The following is a 20,695-nucleotide window of genomic DNA, read 5'->3' on the forward strand; positions in this document are numbered from 1 at the left end:
GTCAACTTGTATATATAGCTATATCTGTATTATTGAAGTCCATACATCACATACATCACATCACTCATTGTCTCGAAACTTGATAATTGCTTACCCCGACATCATCTGATAGCAGGCCATAACCACAAACTGCTTAAAGCAGGAATACGAGGTAGCATTGCTCCCTTTCCCCATGTTGTGTGAGCATGCGTTGTAAACTTGTCTCGTAGTGGCAAGCATTATTTTCCTAATTGGGTAGCTTGATGAGCGATCTCCCCCTAATGTTGCTGCTTTCGCTAGATATAGACTACTTCAAAGTCTGGCTTGCCATGATTTGTTCCACATACCACAACTCTTGGCTGTGATTCCTGTTCACAATTGCCATTCTGGGAAGTCAAGGAGTTATGAACCGGTAGTCGGAAATAGTACGGATTCAGTATTGTATTTAACGCAGCTTGGAATAGCTGGTAGTGGAATCAATTCGCAACTTATTGTTGTTGCGGTTATAATAGTGCGTTGGGAGAATTGATTAGTATTATGTTCCGCATATCCATGGCGTTTCAATCGTAGAGCAACTTCTCAATCCGGAAAGTGGTGATTCGAATAAGGGACGCAGTTCTCAATTGTTCTATTTATTGAGCCGCCATCTGCCCTTTCCTACACACCATTACTTCCCAGATGACCTCGGACAATGCAAACATGACTAAACTGTTTAGCCTTCTTAGCTTTGCCAACCTCGCAGCAGCTGCGTGCATATCAAGCGGAGATGAGACAACAATCAACAATGCTCTAAAGAGCGGTGGAGCAGGTGCCGTTGTTCAGCTTTGCCCAAGTGCCGTCATCACCGTTCATAATACCGTTGCGTTTACGGCCGCCAACCAAGAGCTCTCAACTCAAGGCTATCCAACCGGCTCAACGCGTGCAATCATTCGCTTGCAAACAACAGATCAGTCTATTTCAGCAGTCATTCGAGGAGGGAGCCTCAGTGGCATTAAATTGAGGAATATCCAAATTGATGGTGATCGATCAGGGAATGGTCAGATTACTGCCCAAGGTACATACCTCAAGTCCATGTCTATTCAGAGTACAAATTGTCAACGTTCATCTAGCTAGTTCTGCAAACATTGAGCTGGGCGGCATCCAAAGCGGCCTCCTCGTCGACCATGTTGCGTCCATGAACCCACGAGGCTGGAGCTGTATGCATATCGGAGAGGGCGCGGCCGCATCAGGAGCCTCGGCTTGCAGCAACGCGACCATCACCAACAACGATATCGGCCCTTGCGGATTGGAGGGACACGATGCCGCGGGCCATGGTCAATGGGCTGATGGCATATCCTTTGCATGCACGAATTCACTGGTTCAGAGCAATACGGTATGTCACTTGATGCTTCCTTGTATTGTATCAGAGCCTTGGTTCCAGTCACTGATTACGATAAAACAGGTCACCGGAAGCACTGATGGAGGAATCGTTCTATTCAGTGCCCCTGGCACAAAGGTCCTATCTAACAAAATTGTAGGCTCGACAACAAACGCAGGCTTCGGAGCAATCAATCTAGTCGATAACCTTGCTGTGTATAACGGGAGCTTTGCCAATGTTGAGGTTTCAAGCAACACCATACAAGGACAGCGATTGTTTGGTGTCGGCGTTGCAGTTGGATCTTGTGTCTGGACCACCTGCGATGCCTCGACTACAACACCAAAGCTTTCGGGGCCTGTGACAATATCCAACAATGTATTTAGTGGCAGCATTGCGTTTCCGATTCCAATTTCTGGTTGGACTGGAGGAATCACGGTAAGACGATCTATGCCTCCATCAGAAGCAGGGCTAACAATTCGAGATGTAGGTGACGGGCAACACCGTAACAGGAGTCAGTAGCAACTCGGTCTTTTCAGAAGCTGGAAACTGTCCTACAGCGACCAAGACGGCATTCAACGCGAACCAGCATCTTCTATGGAACAGTCCCAGCGTAACAGGACCGACAAACTTGCAGTCAGGATTTGTGCAGCACACCGACTATCCCTCATTCTTCATCTGCCCGACGCCGCCTCTGCCCAGCACGCAGGTTTGGACAAACGGGACCTTGGTGGTCAACACTGTTCCGACGACGTTCTCTTCTCTTCACAATGGCTTCAACTTTGTGTTTGATGACAGCGCGCATCTCATTGTCTATGACAATGGCGTGGTGGCAACAACGATTGGATCGACGACTACGTGCAACGGCCAGTGCACCCTCGATTTCCAAGGTGATGGAAATCTCGTGAAGCGGCTGAGCGGATCTGCATTCTGGGCGTCGAACACGGCCAATCGAGGCGCGACTCTGACGTCGTTGAACACGTCGCCTTGGCTGGAGATTAAAGACAAGACGGGAGCGGTTATTTGGGATGGAGTGAATGGGGTACGTTTACAAGGATGATGCTGAATGTTGCGGATGGCTAACGAGAACAGGCTCATTAATTGATTGCAGCCAAGGGTTTTATGGGTTTCCACTAAGCTTTGCTTGTCAGAAACAGACTTGTTGGCGGCAGGTGAAGAGCGTAGAAGCATTTCTTGTCGTGGAAGAGGCCCCTTGATATGAGATGGTTGTGGTGGCTGAAAACAATTAATTTGAATTTCCGGAAATGTTGTTACTATTTAACATCATCAAGGCGGATGCCTGTAATTAGCAATTAAAAAACTATGTTAATTCGCCGCCATCCAAATAATTCAGCTGACAGCTGGTAAGATGCGCGCATTTCAACAACCTCATAGTTTACAGTGTTGTTACGCTGCAATTATTGTTTACATGGGGCCATCTAGGCTCCAAAGCTGGCTCGTTAGCAGCAACTTTAGCTGCATAACAAGGTGCACGGCATAAAAATAGCGATTCTGCCGCGCCCAGGGCCTCAGACCGCCATTGGCTGCGATGCCTGCCGGTCGACTCGTTGCCCCGTCAGAACCAGGCAAGGGGACGGTGGGGCGTCAATGTCAGGAGACGCAGACCTCTTGTTGTCGTTTTGGACTCTGCATCGCTCTTTTCGAGGCTCAGAGACATCATCGCCATCGCCTGAACTGCTCCCGCAAGACACTGTGTCAAACCTGTCAAACCCTCTGCGACAACAGCCACAAGCCGTCTACTCCTCGCACCAATCACAATGGTGAGTTGCCCCAGCACCGCTCCGATGTAAACAAAGCGCCGGCTCGGCACCTGATTCGCCCGCAGCGGCTGTCCGTTTGGCGCCGTAGCTTTGGAGAGACGACGCAAAGGGGCCTTTTTTGGCATTCCTCTGCTGCATTTTGCGAAAGACGCTGCATCGCCCGGTCGCATTTGACAAGCTTGCGCGCAAAACCAGCACTTGCACATTTTATACCGAGATTAAGAGAAAATGGCTTCTAATCAGTTCGACTCTCAGGCCTCAACCAACTACAAGGAGGCATTTGCCCTGTTCGACAAGCGCGGCAACGGTCGCTGCACCATCGACTCTCTGGGCGATCTGCTGCGCGCCTGCGGCCAGAACCCCACGCTGGCCGAGATCCAGGAGCTGGAAAAGGGCCTCGGAAACGAGTGTGAGTTTGGCCAAGAGGAACAACCCGATGTGAAGATGAAATGCGCATTTACGCTAACTTGCAACTCCCCTGCGCAGTCGACTTCGATGCCTTCCAGCGCGTCCTGAACCGACCGGGCGGTTTCCGCGACCCCGGCGAGCCTGAAGAATACTGCCGCGGTTTCCAAGTATTTGATAAAGACATGACGGGCTTTATTGGTGTCGGCCAGCTCAAGTACATCCTGACCAACCTGGGCGAGAAGATGACTGAGGAGGAGGTCGACGAGCTGCTCAAGGCTGTGGACACCAGCTCTGGTCAGATCAACTACACTGGTATGTGTCTCTAGGCTGCACTACTTTACTCGGAATACTCCTTTGCTAACCTCTCGCTTTTAGACCTGGTCCGAACGATTCTCGCCAACTAAGATTCCTTTGTACGAAGAACCTGGCCTGGTGGCATCTTCTTGCATCTGTAAACGGGATGGCGTTGCTATGCGTTGTTTGTTTTTATTATGGTAGTGAATTGGAAACGCTTGGGATGGATGATATTTCTTTTTATCTGCAATGAATGGCCGTAGACTTTACATGCTGTTATGGCTGAATGAATACGTTTGGGTGCTTCAAACGTTGTCTCGGCGGCCACTAAGGCCTAGTATGTTCTTTATATACAAAAGAGCTATATAAAATATCTTCCACATTTAGAGCCTTTTACTGTTGATGGAATCTTGAATATCAACCAGTACACATGCGCCTGCCAACGGCTGTGTTCTCGACCTTCTTTTGCTTGCAGCTGTGGCGGTGTTGTCATGGCGGAGTCACCCCGCGATGCTGTCGGCATTCTCGCCTCACCACTTACCGGATATGGACGCTAGAGGCGCATAGTGGGCTTATCAATACGTGCATCAATAAAGCTACCTACCTATGGCTTCTACTTTAACTTATAGCTACATTCAATCTCTACATCACCTCATCTTACTGGATAGTGGATGCTATTATATCAAGATTGGCATCTAGCAGCTGTAGCAATTCCTCTGGTTAGCCCTGAACCGCCAATTCAGCTTGGCAGCGTCAAAGCCGCGTTCTGCCGCGTCGACTCCATCAGGCATTCATGCTTGGGGATCATTCAAGCTACCCCTCATCAGCAATCGATTTCCTCTATTCTGGTAGGCTGAAGCTACATCACGCCCGATCCCCTGCAGTCTAAGCGGACCAATTTGGGACAGAGCTTCCGCCACAGCTGTGCGTAAACCTGCCCGACACTTGCCATCAAACTGGAGCGGCCTCGTACCATAAAGCCCCTCCTTCTCCTGCTCCTCTCTCTCCTGGTACTTGTTCTCGCCGCAACCCTGGCTTCCCAACGAGCCCTTCTCCGCCTCAACTCCCTTGCGAGCCACGTACGATTGCAGGGCCTGGCTCGTCTTCCGTCATATCGTCGCCTCCTCACGACCAGCAGCATGGCTCCCGAGCAGTTTCGAAACCCGCCGCAGAGCCCGCCGGTGTTTACCGCCACGGCCGACTCCATCCTGGCTGATGCCAAGAAGAGCGCCGAGAAGAGCAAGAGCATCTTGGACCAGATTGTCGCAACCGTGACGCCCGAGACGGCCACGTTTGACAACACCCTGAAGCCCATCTTGATCGACGGCAATGACTCGACCGGCCCCCAGAACATCCAGACCTTCTTCCAGCATGTATCGACGAACGAGTCCCTCCGAGAAGCTTCTACCAAAGCAGAAGAGCTTCTCAACGATTTCTATATTGAGGCAAAGATGCGAGAGGATGTTTTCAAGCTAGTGGATGCTGCATATTCCACACGGGACTCCCAGAACCTGGATAAAGAGTCTCTCCATATCCTCGAGAAAGAGCGTCAAAAGTACATCCGTAATGGCTTGCTTCTCCCTCCCGGAGAGAAGCGAGACCGCTTCAAGGAGATCAAGAAGCGCCTCAGCCAGCTCTGCATCCTGGGCAAGAAGAACCTCAACGAGGAGAAGGGCGGATTTTGGTTTACTCGCGAGGAGCTAGAGGGCGTTCCAAAAGACGACATCGATGTCGACACGCTGGAGAAAGGAACTGGCGAGAACGAAGGAAAATTCAAGGTCACCTTTAAATACAACCACTACACCCCATTGATGAAGTATGCAATTCATGAGGATACCAGGCGTAGATATATCATTGCCGATGCCAACAAGGTACGTGAACTCTCCGCTCTGTTATCTTGGAAACACGCGCTATGTGCAGAGCTTCGGGCTAATGTAATATACCCCAGTCAAACAACAATGTGGAAATTTTCAAGGAAATCATGGAGCTTCGCGATGAAGCCGCTCGACTCCTAGGATATCCTGATCATGCTAGCGTTCGCATTGAGGAGAAGATGGCAAAATCGCCGACCCGTGTCAATGACTTTTTGGGTGACTTGCAAGTTCGCTTGGCCCCCGGCGGCAAGAAAGAGGTCGAGGTCCTGCGAGGATACAAGAAGCGAGACTATGAAGAGCGCGGCATTCCTTTCGACGGAGAATTTTATATGTGGGATACTTCCTACTATTCAAGAATCATGAAGGAGGTGGAGTATAGTGTGGATGAAGTGGCAATCTCACAGTACTTCCCAGCAGAGTCAACATTCGCTGGCATGCTCAAGATTTTTGAGGAAATCTTTGGTTTTGTCTTTGTTGAGCTGGGCAAAGAAGACCGAGCACGCTTGAGCCCTTCAGGCAAGGCTGACGACATTTCCTGGCATGAAGATGTCATCATGTACAGCGTATGGGATGAAGCAGCCAAAGGAGGCGAATTCTGCGGCTACCTCTACCTTGATCTCTTCCCCAGAGACAACAAGTATGGGCATTATGCAAACTTTGGAATTGAGCCCGGCTTCACCACGGTCGATGGAAAGAGGAGCTACCCCTCGACTTCCCTGGTGTGCAACTTTAGCAAACCAACAGCGACCAAGCCGTCACTGCTCAAGCACCACGAAGTTGTCACCTTCTTCCACGAGCTTGGCCACGGTATCCATGATCTTGCTGGCCGCTCTCGTTTCAGCTACACTCACGGCACTGCGACGGTGGCCGATTTCGTTGAAGCACCTTCTCAGATGCTCGAGAACTGGTGCTGGACTCCAAGCGTCCTGAAATCCCTGTCGAAGCACTGGGAGAGCGGAGAGAGTATCCCTGATGAACTCGTTGAGAAGCTCGTCAAAACCAAACATCTCAACTCGGCAATTGGCGCACTAGGTCAGCTTGTCATTGGCACTTTTGACATGACCATTCATGGACCCAAGACCCACGAAGAAGCCAAGACCAGAAATTACGGCAAGCTATGGAACCAGATCCGTCATGACATTTCCCAGATCAAGGGCCCAGAGGATATCGGCGAAACCATGTATGCAATCCAGTCCCCTTTTCTCTTTTTCTTTCTTTCTCTCTGCCTCTCCATTCAGCTTGGTGTGTGCGTTTATGGCTAACTCGCGATAGGGAATGGGGCAATCGATATGCCAACATTGGCCACTTCCTCGGTGGTTATGACGCCGGCTACTATGGCTACCTCTATTCTGAGGTCTTTTCCCTGGACATGTTCCACTCGTTCTTCAAGAAGAACCCCATGGATGGCAAGGAAGGTCGTAGATACCGCCACACCGTTTTGGAACGCGGTGGCAGCATTGACGAGATGGAGTTTTTGAAGGAGTTTTTGGGCAGAGAGCCTAGCACTGAGGCTTTCTACGAGGAGTTGGGCATTGCGGCCAAGTGAGTGATGTTTGTTAAAGCAAACGCCTTATTGATCATGTAGGCACGCATAAACATGAGATTATGAAGAAAGAAGACACAATGCAAGCATGTCTATCTAGTTGTAGTTATTATATACGCAGAGGACAAAAAAAAAGACGATATTTATCGACTTAGATGCCCTTCTCGCTAAAAATGATGATGGCCTGTGTATCACGGGCAAAAAGCAAAAAAATTGCGGCCTGTGTGGATCGAACACACGACCTTCAGATATCAAGTGACTTGAAGTTGGAACTTCAGTCTGACGCTCTCCCAGCTGAGCTAAGGCCGCAATCAGTTGTTGAAATGAACGAGGCATTTTTCATCTTATACAGGCTGAGTTTGTGGGAAAAGATGGCTTGAAGTGTGGGGGTACAAGTTGAATTAAGTGGAGATGATTTAGTGCAGTGGGTGAAAGTGAAGGAAGCACGTGCAGCAAAACGGGTACGTACCTTTTTTTCTCAGAAGAGTGAAATCCAGACGATATTGATTAGATGATGGAGCATTGAGAGCGAGCCTTTTGGATTATTTGCTGATTCTGGTGTTGTATACGGTAGTGATATAAGTATATACAGTCACATACCGAATAAGTTTTCATTGAAAAATCATGGCGATTGTGATTTGCACGCCTTCCGAGGCCGAAGCCGTGGCCGTGTCAACAGTTCACCTGAGGGCCATGGATGAGAATCTCCTGACGCATACGCAGTTCCCCAGTCAGGAGGGATTGGGCTTCTTCCATGCGTGGTTGGAGAATAACACGCTGGAGCATTTGAGAGATGAAGACAAGGGGGGTTTTGGTTGCGAAGGATGAAGAGACGGGGGATGTGGTGAGCTTTGTGAAGTGGTTGGTTCATAGGCCTGGGCAGGATGAAGCCGTTGAGGAGGAGTGGCCGGAGGTTGCGAGGAAGGAGTATTTGGATCCGTATGCGGCGTTGACGGAGAGGGTTAGAACTGGAGTTGTTGGAGAGGAGGCAGCGTATTATCGTAAGTTTTGATTCCCGTTTTGGCCTTTATTGACGCCGCGATATACACTTGTATGTACTTGTGTACATATACGTACATATCAGCCAGCTATAAGTGGTGTCGTAGTTTTACTAACACGAGCTGATCAAATTTAGACCCAACGTACATCTGCACGGATCCTCGCTGGGCCGGGCGCGGAGCCGCATCGCTGCTGATGCGCAAAGTTCAGGAACTCGCGGCTAGGGATAATCTGCCCATTGTGCTGGAGGCGACGATGAATGCCGTGACGTTTTACCAGAAGATGGGGTTTGAGATTCGGGATGGGCTGTCGATGATGTTGCCGCTGCGGGGGTCGAGTGAGCCGACGGAGGTTTATGAGGAGAGATGTATGGTTTGGGTTCCGGTGAAGGGAGCGGTTTGAAACATTTTGATAGGGTAGGCAGTGAGATATCTCAATCGGGTGGCGGCAATAGGAGCAGCGTATAGGGCATATAGAAGGACACGTGTAGATTTTCATGAATCTATTGGATAGACTACAGGATAAACATGGTTTTGCCTATTCTACTTGGCGAGAAATCTTTACACTCTTTTTGTGCAAAGATCAATGGTATCAACGCTTGAGATCTGTTCAACTTGTGCTGAGCAGCTGAAGAAAGGCGGCATCTCGCGATTGCATCATGGGCGGATCCACCACATGCACGTGGCATATAGCCTGATTAGGGGGCGGCAGACGAGCTGTTTTTATTTTACTCCATGGGGAAAAATCGTTCCATGTGCTGCCTGTCAATTTAGTCTATAGATAGGTAGGCAGCTGAAAAAAAGATCTCGGACTTACAGAGCCGTGATCTTTGTGTTACGTGAGTTAAATTGTTCGAAACAGGGGAGCGGAGAATACGACGCCGAGGTCGGGACGACTTGATATGCATGGGTGGTGCTATCTTTCTTCTTCTTTTTTTTTTTTTTAAACTTCTGTTCTTAGGCTCGTGAATATCAGCAGATGGAGATGCACGAGAGTCCCTGTTTTGTCTCTTGCTGCAGGGGAGCAATCTCGTTACGTAGTGGCATCTCATTTCGGGCCGCTTTTACAGATCGCTAACACGAGAGAGGGGTTACAAAGATGCCAATGGAACTTGAAGCCACATATCAATACGCATCTTGTGGTCTTGGGTAGCAGATCCCATGGAGCAAGATGACGTTCTTTGTAAGTCACTTGAGCGAGACGGAGCTTTAGAGATGCCCCCCCTCGCTTGCTGCGACGATCCAACGCTACGCGGAGGAACTTTGGTATATACAGAGAAGGAGAAGAAGAGAAGAGCAAGCGAATGCGGCCGGGTCCGTTGATTGGAACGCGAGCGAGGGCAGATGGACGTGTCATCTGAATCGGGGGATCCGCTGCTGCATTGACTCAACTGGGCAGGACTCTAGACAGACTAAATTCGGGGAGATGGTCCAAACACGGTATCGAATCGACAGACGTTTTGCTTTTTTCAGCTTTCGTTTCTTTCGGTAAGCCTAAAAGGAGTTTGCGCGCGCGCGCCGCAGCTTTTTAGCTCACGTTGCATTGATGTTTAAAAATGCGTGTCTGTAGCAGAATACGCAGTGGTTTAGCATGACAAAGGCTCACGGTTGGCGCGGTTTCTGGATATCCCAAATCAATGACTGGAGCGAAAAAAAAAAGGCCGCAAACCTTCAATGTGGGGGGTCGAACGCGCGATGAGCCGAGCTATTTTCGTCGCTTGCTCTCTCTTTCGTTACGTGAGAGGAAAAAAGAACAAGAGCCAGAGGAGTAATTATCGCAAAAATGCAACCCAGGAAGCTCGGCAAGGGGCTGATTTGGTTCACCCGCGTAGAAAGATACGGCATGTATGCACACCAAGATACAGTAGCATGCAGTATATAAGGAAGATGGCTGGGCAAGATATATGCCCACCACACCCTCGTCGGTCACTCGGCGCAGCAAAAATGATGGGGAGAAAGAGAAAAGACGGACATGGGCACGAGATGTGCTGCCGGAACGAACCAATGAGGCTGAATCAAAACATGTGCCGGAGCCTGAATGAATTTGCGGTGACATGCCACTTGAGATGGGCTCCGGCTTGGGGCTGGATGCGGCTGGCCATTACGTGACAAGTATTCAGGCCCTGCAGTAGACCGGCAGCGGGATGGTTTTCCATTTGGTAATAGGGAGCGCCTTTTGGTTTGGTGTCTTTGCTTGTTTTGGGCTAGCGGAGGACAATTGGCTTTTTGTGCTTGTGCTTCTTCATTCTTGTTGTCTGGATCGCCGTGGTAGGAATACCCGTGGTCCCGTAATACTGATGACGCTTCCATTGCTGCATGTTGCCAGTATCAAGATGATGGAAGATGATGCTGATGTTGACGTGAATCGATCTCTGGCCGGTGGAGAAAATCGTCGAGGCCTATCTGGAACTGCCCCTAAAATGCAACGGCGGTGACGTACATGCATTGCAGGCGGGCACGGAAATATTACCTACTGCCTGGCTTGTATGTACTACTTGTAAATGCTAGCCTGTGAAATGGAGCTGGTGCTTGTAATGTGTAAGTGTAAGTGGCTCTCGTGCTACATGCCAGTGCCAAGCGGTTCCCATTATGTAGGTTTATCTCGAGCCGTTATTAATTTTGATCCGTCAGAGATAAGGCATGGTTGCAGGCCCGATTAACTAGCAGAAACGGCGCAGCCCGTAATCGTGCATCCCCACCGCTTTCCAGCAACGGTGCATTGGACCCTGATTTGGAGCTGCGAGCATGTTGCAGGCATCAAATCGCAGGAGGCGTATTGGCGGACTTGTTACAACTAAGACAAGCCACAGGGACCCCCAGCCAGCATATGCTTGATAGAGCAAATCAAGACGCTGCATCACATCTCTCATGCGTGGCATCAGGAAAAGCGGCCCTGTGTTTTGCGCCTTGTTGGATGGACTTACGGGCGGCTACCCGCGTTAATGCGCGGATCGAGAGGTCCATGCGTACGGAGCAGATGTTGGTAGAAGCAGCATTTCTTGTTCCCATAATAGCAGCCGCCTACTAGGTGCACATACCCGCACAGGGTCTTTCATCTTCTCTTCTGTCATGGTAATGGTAATACTCCGTGAAAGCACACTAGGCGGCCGGGAGAGAGCGAACTGAAACCAGGTGTCTGGAACCACACTGAATAAAACCACCGAGACCTCTGTGTGGCGCCAGGCACCTCAAAGGATGGATGGATGGATGGATGGCCCGGAAGGCAGGGAGACTCTAGTTTTTACTCTAATTGAACGAGATGTACCACAACGGAGGAAGAGAAGAGCTGCTCCCTATGGACGCCAAGGTTCCTTGCCTCGAGCCAAGCATCCAGGCATTCGCCAGACCTCTCGGTGGCCCGTTTCGAGTACGTACAAAGTATCAAGACCCTGCTGAACTGTGCTTCGTAAAATGCGCGCGAGGACGGGTCCATCCATCCATCTAAGCAGATCGCTCATGTATGAGCACGGAGATGGGCAGCACAGATGCAGTGCGTGCTTCGTAGAGTGTACCGCAGCGTCTAGAGCACATGTAGTGGTGACCGCTAGCACCGCGATTAGCGAGCGATGCGCCAGGTACCTTGGACTTTGGGTGGGAGTCAGATCAAAGCCGTCTTACTTTTTTCTGTGCCAGCTTCTGTTGCGCGGCAGCTGCAGCTCGGCAGGCTAGACCGCAGTCTCTGGTTTTTGATATCAAACCAGATCAGATCTAATCAAATCAAATCACCAAGTTTCACTGCTGCCTGGCTTGCGCTGACACACGACAATTGCCCTGTGGCGGCGCCTTTTTTTAGAGCCAGACAGCGTTGGGTGACTTAGCACGCTACAAGGTACCTGCGCCTGCTGGGTCTTCCGGGCTGAGGTGAGTGAGGCTGCCAAAGATCGCCAAGCAGACGCCATCTTTACAAACCGCCGCCGCTGGGTTGGCTGCTCCGACTGACTAGCCATCGGCGAGGGACCGGCGCCCATTCCAGGATCGCGCTGGGCTTGCGCGACCGTCCAGCCCGTCCCTCCAAGACTCCGCTGGGTCCGTTCCGGCAAAAAGGGTGGCCCTGGCCTGGGTCTGGGGAAGCACATGTCATTTCAGTCGCTGTCCAGGTCCTCATCTCGACGCCTCTTCCTTCTCCTTCACTTCTCCCGTCCTCGTCTTCTGCCTCACTCCATCGGTGCTTTTCGGGACAGCGAGACGACGCAACGGCGCTCCTGCGTGGCTCTTGGCATACAAGATCTCGGTTCTGGCCCCCCGGCTCCAGAGGCCCAGCTATCATCTGTCATATCCATCACGCATAGCTCAGCATCTGCTGATACCACCACCACCACTTCACTTATCTCTGCCGGCCCAAACTTGGTCCGATGCTCTCCGCCGGAAGATTCTAAAGAGCCCCAGGCTGATGAAGTTCATCTGAGAAAGAGAAGAGAGAGTCAAGGGAAAAGCGAGGCGGTGCTATCTGCAGCTTTATATTCAAAGCCCCTGGTTCAAATGACGCCGATAACCAAAGCCTATCTCATCTTGGCCACTATCATCACCTGAGATCCCGGAACGCGTATCTCCTCCAAATCTGCCATCAATCACAGTACTCCTATATCAATCAATATCTGCAGTCTTGTTCCCCCAATCCCAACAGCCTGCCGCACTCGAGAAAAAAAGGCCGTCTTTTGGCGGGTACCAGCGACCGGGTCGTCGACCAGTCTTGCTCGTGCTCCTTATCTCCTTCGGACTAAACAGTAGCGGCCTGGCCTGGCGCCGCGCCCTTTTTCAGCAACCTTATCACGGACACCCACAAAAAAGCAGCCAGGGCCGATCTTATACAGTATCTATCCCACGGGATCCTGGCCAACCACTGCTGCGAGGAATAAGCTGGGCTTTTTTGGTCCTTGCCGTCCCTCCAGTCCTTATCTCTCCGCCGATTCCGTTATCGGGCAGCTCGAGAGACGCTCATCTCATCTCGTCTCATTCTCATGTTGGCCGTTGGACTCAAGCTTCAGTCGTAACAAGCTGCTGCACTGGTTGCGTCATAGCCCAGCTTGAGGTTGACAGGCGTGGGGAGACTTGCTTGCCCAGCCTTGGGACGGCGAATAGCATCACCTGCGTCCGGGGGTGGCTTGTCATTCCCTTATTCTATTTTTTTACACGCAGCTCGTGCTCGCGGCTCTTATCCCCGCCCCAGTGCAAAAGCGCGGGTAAACTGCCATCTTAGCAGACAGACAACAAGCAGACGGACGGAGACAGACGGGCAGACAAGCGCCTGGCCCCGGCCGATCTTCTACTTATCTGCACAGTAACAACACGTACGTGCCCAATAGGGTGCTGGTACATATCTCTCGTTCTGTTTATATACAGTACACGTACACGCATACGTGCAGAAATCCATATACTGCTGCGGCCACAGCTGCATCCAAGGTGGTCCAATCATGGCCCATGACACTCCTATCCAGCGCACGGCACCAATCGCCATTGCTCCCAAGCCTCCTCGACTGGAGCCCCTCCCTCTCCCGCGGCGCCAGAACAGCTCCCACAGGTTCGAGATAGGCCCCGCGAGCTTGCATGGCAGGGGATCCATCGACTCCGGATCATTTCCTGGGGCGCCTGCTCCCCCATGCCAGGCTTGTCGCTTCTCTGCAACCAGGTGTACCGTGGCCGAGGATGACGATGGCTGCATGCCTTGTCAGCTCAACGGCACCGAATGCTCCCTAGTGTCGTCGAGTCCTCAGACCCGTAAAAGGAAGCTTAACGGAGACTCTGCCGATGAGAGCGTCAAAAGAGGGTCAGTATGGCTGCGTGTGTACCTTGCCTTGTTTTGATTTTGATTTGTTTTCTCTTTCCCCCGTGCCAGATTGCTTCGCCTCTACTTGTGCTTGTTCCACCACACTACTATCCTGACCTTATCCTGCCACTCCCACGTTGCATAATCATCTGACACATGATTGGTTTTCTAGCTCCCCCCGGCATCTCCATCCGCAGAAATCAAAACTCCAGTCTCTCGAGCACCGCTGCCAGCAGCTCGTTCTTGGAAGACATGGCCAACGTCGGCGGCCCCACAATGCTGAAGCGGACGTTGGGTCTCCAGGAGGACAGGTACAGCCAGTATATCGGCCCCACGACGGATTTCGAGCCCTCTCTCATCAATCTCTCTCCCTTTGACACCCATGACGAGAGCCTGTTAGCCCGCGGCGCTCTTCGCAAAGTCAGCGATTCTGACACGTTTTTGATGCTCCCGGACCAGGGAACAACCGGACACGAACATGTAGTTGAAGATTTGGACGCCATCGAGGCTATTGTCGCCCCCCATGGCCGCAAACTCATCGATTTATACTTTCGAGTTGTCCACCCCGGCTTACCCATTATTCAGAAAGGCGTCTTCCTAGAAAAGTATGAACGATCGTATCGTGAGTTTTCACCACCGATTCTTGCCGCCGTGTACATCCTTGCCATCAACTGGTGGGATCATCACGAGGAGCTCTCCAAGCTGCCCCGTCCGGACACCAAAGAGTTGGAGAAACTCGTCCGAACTACTCTCGAAGATGCCATGTACCGACCGAAGCTGTCGACAGTCCAAGCCGGACTCCTTCTGTCTCAGCGACCCGAGGGCGACCAGTGGGCTCCGACGGCGCAGCTAGTTGCCATTGCCCAGGAACTCGGCCTTCACCTGGATTGTGCGGGGTGGAAGATTCCCCCATGGGAAAAGGGGCTGCGAAGGCGATTGGCCTGGGCCCTTTATATGCAAGATAAATGGGGATCTCTCGTCCACGGAAGACCGTCCCACATCTTCCCTTCCAACTGGGCTGTTCGACCGTTACGCGCTAATGATTTCCCTGATGTCGAATGGGACGAAAACGATGCGGAAGAGCGCCAGGATATTGAAAAAGGCCGACTGGTCTTCACTCGATTCGTACAGCTCTCTGAGATCCTCTCCGAGATTCTCGACACCTTTTATACCCTGCAGGCTATGCAGACCGTCACGAACGCAGGGTCGGGAGGAACGCAGCTTGTACTTTCACTGGCAAAGCCCATTCAGCTCAAGCTCAAGGAGTGGTACGGAGCGTTACCCACCAACATCCGACTAGATTCATACTCTGCGAGCAGATTGTCGTCGAGGCTTTCGTGCATTGGCTATCTCCATTTGGGATACTTTGCAACGGAAATCACCCTTCATAGACGCATTATTCGATCTCTAGCATCGAATACATCATCGGTAGATCCATATGTACAGCATATTTGTCGGAGTGCTGCAAAGGCTCGTCTGATTTCTGCCATGGATTTTGTCAATCGTTTGATGCCGAACCATGTCCAATCATTTTGGTATTTCGCCTCCAAGACCAACTTTGCCCTCATTGGTACATTTGGATCCTTGCTCTGGGCGACGTCACCAGGGCGAGAAGAGGCGGATTGGTACAGGCGCCGGCTCGGCGAATATCGCTGGACGTTGTCAGTGAGTTCCAAGCCGGGTCAGAGCAAAGGCCTAACTGAATTTGCCATGACCATGCTGGACATTTCGACTGGTCTCTTGAAGCAGCTTCCGGAGAAGCCGTCCATGAGCCGCACCGGCAGCGCGGCAGACTTTTCTGTCATGTCCATGCCTGGTTCATACTCTGGCGGAGTCAGCATCCTGGGTAGCTTTAGCAACTTTCACAGCACAGATGTGAGCGGTGCGCAGAGCCCTCAGAGTGAAACGGAGAGCAGTGACGAAGGCATGGAGGACGACGATTACGCAACGCCGATGTGATGATATTTCGAGAAAAGGCATCACTGCTTGTGGAATTATTGCAATGTTTCTGCTTCTCCTTGTCTTTATTTCCCCTTACCACACCTTACCTTTTTGCATTTCTTTGATTTCTTTCTTTGTGATGGAAATGCACTTTTGGAAACGAATGGATGATTTCGAGCGTCAGTTTTTGTGTACGTGGGCACCCTCTGATTTATTGCATTTCCACCTCACCCTGATGCGATAGAGGAGTTTGATGACTTTAACGTTTTGACGCAATGTTTTTCTCGTGTTTCACCTCTTTTGGGGGTTTTCTTTTCTTTTCTTTCTTCCCCAGTTCGTTTCGGCATTGTGTTATAGGCAAGAGGCCACTGGAGCTGATACCCGCTCGGAGGCCAGCGGGGATCCGAGCGTGTTTAACAAGGCGTTAAACGGGAGAAGAAGGGATGGCTTTTGTGAATGAAAGAGTTGTCAAGTAATTGGACATATTAGATTGTTAAGAGAGCAGAATGAGAGCTATGGCAGTCCAATCCAAGATGGGATTTTTCTTTTCATCTTATGCCAATATGGCGTGCTCACCTTGATGGACTATGACGTGACTTTTATGCTTATTGCCTCAGACCAATGTGCTCTATCAAGGTTCCTCAAAACTATAGAGACTATTGTTAGTACTTACATGGGATAAAGCAAAGTATAATTAAAACATCTCTTGTTCGTGGATCTGCAGACTTCAAGTTGTGTAGAATATCCAAGTTCCCTTTTGATGGCGATGCTTAGTGTGGCGTAATGCGCCACATCCAAGTCACTCGAAATGCACCGCCACAGGTACTGCACGCCAAGCACCTCCGTGTTCTGCCCCAAAGATGTTTTGCCTGAGATTGGAATTGAAACGTAGCAACTCCCTGTTTCACACATCCAGCCTATCGTTCGATTGTCCTCTTCAAATGCCGGCCATTTGAAGCTTTCTTGCTCGGTTGCTTTTTTTTTTTTTTTTGCTTCATTAATCGTTGTTCATTTTTTATTGGCCTCTTTTCCAACAGACTCGCATTTCTTATTCTCATTTTACGTCTCCTTTCCTTTTATATAGCTCTGTTTCAGTCAATCGTTGGACCATGGCGCGCCCAAAAAAGGCATCTCAACAAGATGCCCAGGACACTTCAATGGGATTCACCCCAGAGAGGTTTGAAAAGGAGCTGAAAGATCTGGCTTCCAAGGCCAAGAGCAACACGTGGAGCAACACCGTTGTCGAGCAGGTGGCCATCTACGTCAAGACCCTGGCGCTGCTGACTCTGCTGGGCGTGTACTCTCATGCGTCGCAGCTGGCGCTTTCGCCTGTGTATGGCTCGATATCGGCAGCGACGTGGAATTCCAAGGTGGTCATGGCGGGATGCTTCATTGGCTGGGCGGGCAATCTGGCGTTTCGTCAAATCCTCGCCGTGAAGACGTCGCAGCTTCTGCCCCTGGTTGCCATATATGTGCCCATGGTGCAGTGCTTCTTGTATAGGTTCAGCCAGACTCTGGGACCGCAGTATGGGCCCCTGGTAACGGAAGCCGTGACTTTGTTCCCGCTGGCGATTCTATCTGCTGCTTCTGTGGCGGATTGTCTGGACGGTGCAGATATGAGCTTGCTGCCCAAGTTTCTGGGGGAGGCCGCCCCTGGGCTCGGATCGTGGGGAACGTTCAAGCTCGTGGAGCATATAGCAGAGATGCACCTCCGGAAGCATGTCGGAACAATGTTTTGGTACACGCGCGTGGGGATCGAAGTTCTCTTGGCTGGCTCGTATACGCTGCTTGCGCCGTCCAAGTATCTGGTCCTTGCGGTCCCGGCATTGATACACACGGCAATGTTCAACCCTCATGTGTCTACGCCGACGGCTACAGCACTTTTGAACGACACAATGTTGGCTGATAACTGGATGCTTCTGGATCGACGGGAGTCGGTGACTGGGTACATTTCGGTGGTGGAGAACACAAACAGCAAGATGCGGGTGATGCGAGCGGACCACAGCTTGCTGGGAGGGGATTGGGTAGAGTGGCGCAAAGAGCAAGTGGTGGAACCTGTTTACGCAGTCTTTGTTACGCTGGAAGCAGTGCGTCTTGTTGAGAGAGAGGTGCCGTTGGCGGACGCTGATGCCAAGGCCCTGGTCATGTAAGTTGTTTTGCCTCACTCTTTCCTTCTTATTACAGGACCTTTTGGGGCTCATGATTATCTGTTTAGCGGTCTTGGTATTGGAACAGCGCCATCTGCGCTTGTGTCTCATGGAATTGACACTACCGTCGTGGAGATTGACCCTGTAGTTTACGAATTTGCCCAGAGGCACTTCCAGCTCAAAGAGAATCGTCCGGCGGTTATTGAAGACGCAGTCAAGTATACTACTCGGGCTGCCAACGAAACCAACGAGGTCTATGACTACATTGTCCATGATGTCTTCACGGGTGGTGCGGAGCCTGTGAATTTGTTCACCTTGGAATTCTTCCAAAATCTGTATACCTTGCTGAAGCCCGATGGCGTTATTGTAATTGTAAGTGTAGTCACTCTGATTTTTTTTTTTTTTTTTCTTTTCTAAACAAAATGGAAATGACTAACCTGAGGAACTAGAATTATGCTGGCAATCTAATGCTACCGACTCCCAAGATTATTGTCCGGACTATCTTACAGCAATTTCCAACTTGTCGCATATTTCGCGAGAACCCCGCTGATCAGAAAGCCATTGCGGAGTCAGGCATAGATTTCACCAACATGATGATCTTTTGCCGCAAGACTGAAGGCGCACTGACGTTTCGTCCTGTAGTGAAAGAAGATTGCCTGAATAGTGTCTCAAGGCAAAACTTTTTGAAACCGCTGAATGAGATGTTGCCTCGGGATTTGTTTTCCATTGGAAGCGATGAAGAGGGTATTTTACTGAGGAATGGAACGGACAAGGTCAGTAAGGGGCAGCAGGTTAACTCGGATGGACACTGGGCGATTATGAGAAAAAGTTTGCCGGCTTCTTTGTGGGAGAGATGGTAATGGAAAGGTTGAATGTTGAGTCATTTGATTGGAAAACAGGAAACGCCTCTTTTTTCTCTGTTTGTGTTCTAAATTAACGCTTTGTAAAATGTATCTTGAACAATCTCGCATGTAATATCATAGATGTAACATATAGCGCATTCTAAGCCTGTTCTTTCTTTCTCTCCCTCTCTCTATTTCTTTGCAGCCTCAAGAGCATACTCCTTATTCTCCTTGTTATAATCCTTGATAAAGTCAGAAACGTTCGATGGGATCTCCACCTTGTTATATGACGTGGGAATCGGCTCTCCAACACTGGAGTAGATGGGCAAAACACCCGTCCACACCGAATTCTGCGCCTCCTCATTCTGCAAATCGTGCTTGTCGTCCATGACGCCGCCATCCCGGATCTTTGCGCTTCCCGAGGCGATTCTCACTTTGAGGACGCTGGTGCTCGTCATCTCAGCCTTGGTGGGGGGCTGGCGGGTTTTCTGCCAGCGCTCAGGAACGATGCCGTTGGTGATGACTTCCAGAGCGTACTTCTTCTCCTCGTCGTCCTCGACGAGAGTGGCGTAGCCAAAGAGCACGACGGAGCGGTAATTGTACGAGTGGTTGAAGCCCGAAGTAGCGAGGATGAGGGCATCCACGTGCGAGGCGGAGATTGTCACGGGCAGGCCCTTTTCCTCTTCCTCTTGATCCTCTGTGGTGGCGGCCTTTGTGACGTTGAACATGCGCGCGGAGACGTAGCCGTGGATGTACAGGTCCAAGGGGTCGCCAATGTCGGCGCTGGGACGGTCAAAGGAGCCCATCTGGCCGATCATGGGCAGGACGGCAGGGAAGGGCGAATCGGGAGTGTTGAAGGCGACGTCGATGATGGGCGAGGCGTTGATGAGGCGGTGGATGGTTTCGAGGGCGTAGCTGGCGCGCTCGTTGTGGCGGCGGACGGTGTTGGCGCTGGTTTTGGGGTATTCGAGAGTGTGGCGGCCCATGATGGCGGTTTTGTGCTTTAATAACTTTTTATATACTTTTTATGTGGTGATGTTTGAGATGATGAGTTTGAAGATGGGGAGTGTGTGATGTGAGAAAGATGCTGGATGGTTGGTGATGAGAAGAATATGTTGTTGAAGTTGCGAACTTCGTTGGCTTATATATGACAATGATATGACAGCTGCAAGTCTACATCTTAGTTTCATGCAGTTACACATGCATCTCTCGATAGGCAGTGAGTCAGGGCATTACCAAGCGCGACTTGTTCCTCTCTATTGGTGACTTGAAGCTTATTGCCCCAAAGAGGCAATATGAAAGAAGCGCGGCAACCGGATGCGAGAGACGGAACGCCTCTCCGGGCCGGTTTGCGAGTGACGGGCACTATTACCAAGTAACTCGAGATGGCCCTTTGATTATTTACCGGAGTGAAACGATTGGCTAACGAATAGACTATGTGGTCATGCACGTTCAAGATGGGATCGGGCGGAATTGCCTTAAGGGTTCTGGGGGTGGGGGGGCTGTGGCTGAAAGTTGCATGTACTGGATCGAGACGCCGATATAAGGCATTCCATCTACACTTTTGACATATATGAAGTCTGAGAGACATATGCGGGCATGAGCCAGATAGAGGCACTAGCAGCAGCTGCATGATGGCGTCGTACTCACATGTACATGAAGAAGTTAGTTTCCATGCGGAGATGTCGTATAAGAACAAGTCTCGTGCTGCCTGCCCATTGGCGGTTAATAGATTAGACGAGGCATAGATTGGAACTTTGTGACTCCTAC

At 50.7% G+C, this 20,695-nt stretch overlaps 9 protein-coding genes and 1 non-coding gene across 10 annotated transcripts; 8 read left to right on the top strand and 2 right to left on the bottom strand.

The window, feature by feature from the left end:
* Window positions 1-657: 657 nt before the first annotated feature.
* On the top strand, window positions 658-2,434 carry TrAtP1_000958 (uncharacterized protein; the record flags this gene model as incomplete). Its single annotated transcript, XM_066110797.1, has 5 exons — window positions 658-1,015; window positions 1,089-1,351; window positions 1,421-1,492; window positions 1,824-2,375; window positions 2,426-2,434. The coding sequence occupies 5 exons, from the start codon at window positions 658-660 to the stop codon at window positions 2,432-2,434; spliced, it is 1,254 nt and encodes a 417-aa protein (XP_065966870.1).
* Window positions 2,435-2,947: 513 nt separating this feature from the next.
* Window positions 2,948-4,205, top strand: TrAtP1_000959 (uncharacterized protein). The gene is made up of 4 exons (XM_014090573.2): window positions 2,948-3,114; window positions 3,370-3,523; window positions 3,601-3,834; window positions 3,898-4,205. The coding sequence occupies exons 1-4, from the start codon at window positions 3,112-3,114 to the stop codon at window positions 3,924-3,926; spliced, it is 420 nt and encodes a 139-aa protein (XP_013946048.2). The 5' UTR covers window positions 2,948-3,111; the 3' UTR covers window positions 3,927-4,205.
* Window positions 4,206-4,433: 228 nt separating this feature from the next.
* On the top strand, window positions 4,434-7,386 carry TrAtP1_000960 (uncharacterized protein). The gene is made up of 3 exons (XM_014090910.2): window positions 4,434-5,687; window positions 5,765-6,870; window positions 6,963-7,386. The coding sequence occupies exons 1-3, from the start codon at window positions 4,956-4,958 to the stop codon at window positions 7,234-7,236; spliced, it is 2,112 nt and encodes a 703-aa protein (XP_013946385.1). The 5' UTR covers window positions 4,434-4,955; the 3' UTR covers window positions 7,237-7,386.
* Window positions 7,387-7,447: 61 nt separating this feature from the next.
* Window positions 7,448-7,542, bottom strand: TrAtP1_000961. The gene has a single exon. It is a non-coding gene; the product is annotated as a tRNA-Phe (tRNA).
* Window positions 7,543-8,026: 484 nt separating this feature from the next.
* Window positions 8,027-8,634, top strand: TrAtP1_000962 (uncharacterized protein; the record flags this gene model as incomplete). The annotated part of the gene is made up of 2 exons (XM_014090911.2): window positions 8,027-8,234; window positions 8,369-8,634. 2 exons carry the CDS (start codon window positions 8,027-8,029, stop codon window positions 8,632-8,634), a joined length of 474 nt encoding a protein of 157 aa, XP_013946386.2.
* Window positions 8,635-12,305: 3,671 nt separating this feature from the next.
* Window positions 12,306-12,761, top strand: TrAtP1_000963 (uncharacterized protein; the record flags this gene model as incomplete). The annotated part of the gene is made up of 1 exon (XM_066110798.1): window positions 12,306-12,761. The coding sequence occupies one exon, from the start codon at window positions 12,306-12,308 to the stop codon at window positions 12,759-12,761; it is 456 nt and encodes a 151-aa protein (XP_065966871.1).
* An 881-nt stretch (window positions 12,762-13,642) lies between these two features.
* Window positions 13,643-14,032, top strand: TrAtP1_000964 (uncharacterized protein; the record flags this gene model as incomplete). Its single annotated transcript, XM_014090912.2, has 1 exon — window positions 13,643-14,032. One exon carries the CDS (start codon window positions 13,643-13,645, stop codon window positions 14,030-14,032), a length of 390 nt encoding a protein of 129 aa, XP_013946387.2.
* Window positions 14,033-14,151: 119 nt separating this feature from the next.
* TrAtP1_000965 (uncharacterized protein) lies at window positions 14,152-15,954 on the top strand (the record flags this gene model as incomplete). Its single annotated transcript, XM_066110799.1, has 1 exon — window positions 14,152-15,954. The coding sequence occupies one exon, from the start codon at window positions 14,152-14,154 to the stop codon at window positions 15,952-15,954; it is 1,803 nt and encodes a 600-aa protein (XP_065966872.1).
* Window positions 15,955-16,612: 658 nt separating this feature from the next.
* Window positions 16,613-20,404, top strand: TrAtP1_000966 (uncharacterized protein). Its single transcript, XM_014090913.2, has 3 exons — window positions 16,613-18,082; window positions 18,152-18,455; window positions 18,533-20,404. Exons 1-3 carry the CDS (start codon window positions 17,046-17,048, stop codon window positions 18,941-18,943), a joined length of 1,752 nt encoding a protein of 583 aa, XP_013946388.2. The 5' UTR covers window positions 16,613-17,045; the 3' UTR covers window positions 18,944-20,404.
* On the bottom strand, window positions 19,117-19,911 carry TrAtP1_000967 (uncharacterized protein; the record flags this gene model as incomplete). The annotated part of the gene is made up of 1 exon (XM_014090914.1): window positions 19,117-19,911. The coding sequence occupies one exon, from the start codon at window positions 19,909-19,911 to the stop codon at window positions 19,117-19,119; it is 795 nt and encodes a 264-aa protein (XP_013946389.1).
* Window positions 20,405-20,695: the final 291 nt, after the last annotated feature.

This window comes from Trichoderma atroviride, chromosome 1 (genome assembly GCF_020647795.1).
Source record: "Trichoderma atroviride chromosome 1, complete sequence".
In the NCBI taxonomy this organism is placed as follows: domain Eukaryota; kingdom Fungi; phylum Ascomycota; class Sordariomycetes; order Hypocreales; family Hypocreaceae; genus Trichoderma; species Trichoderma atroviride.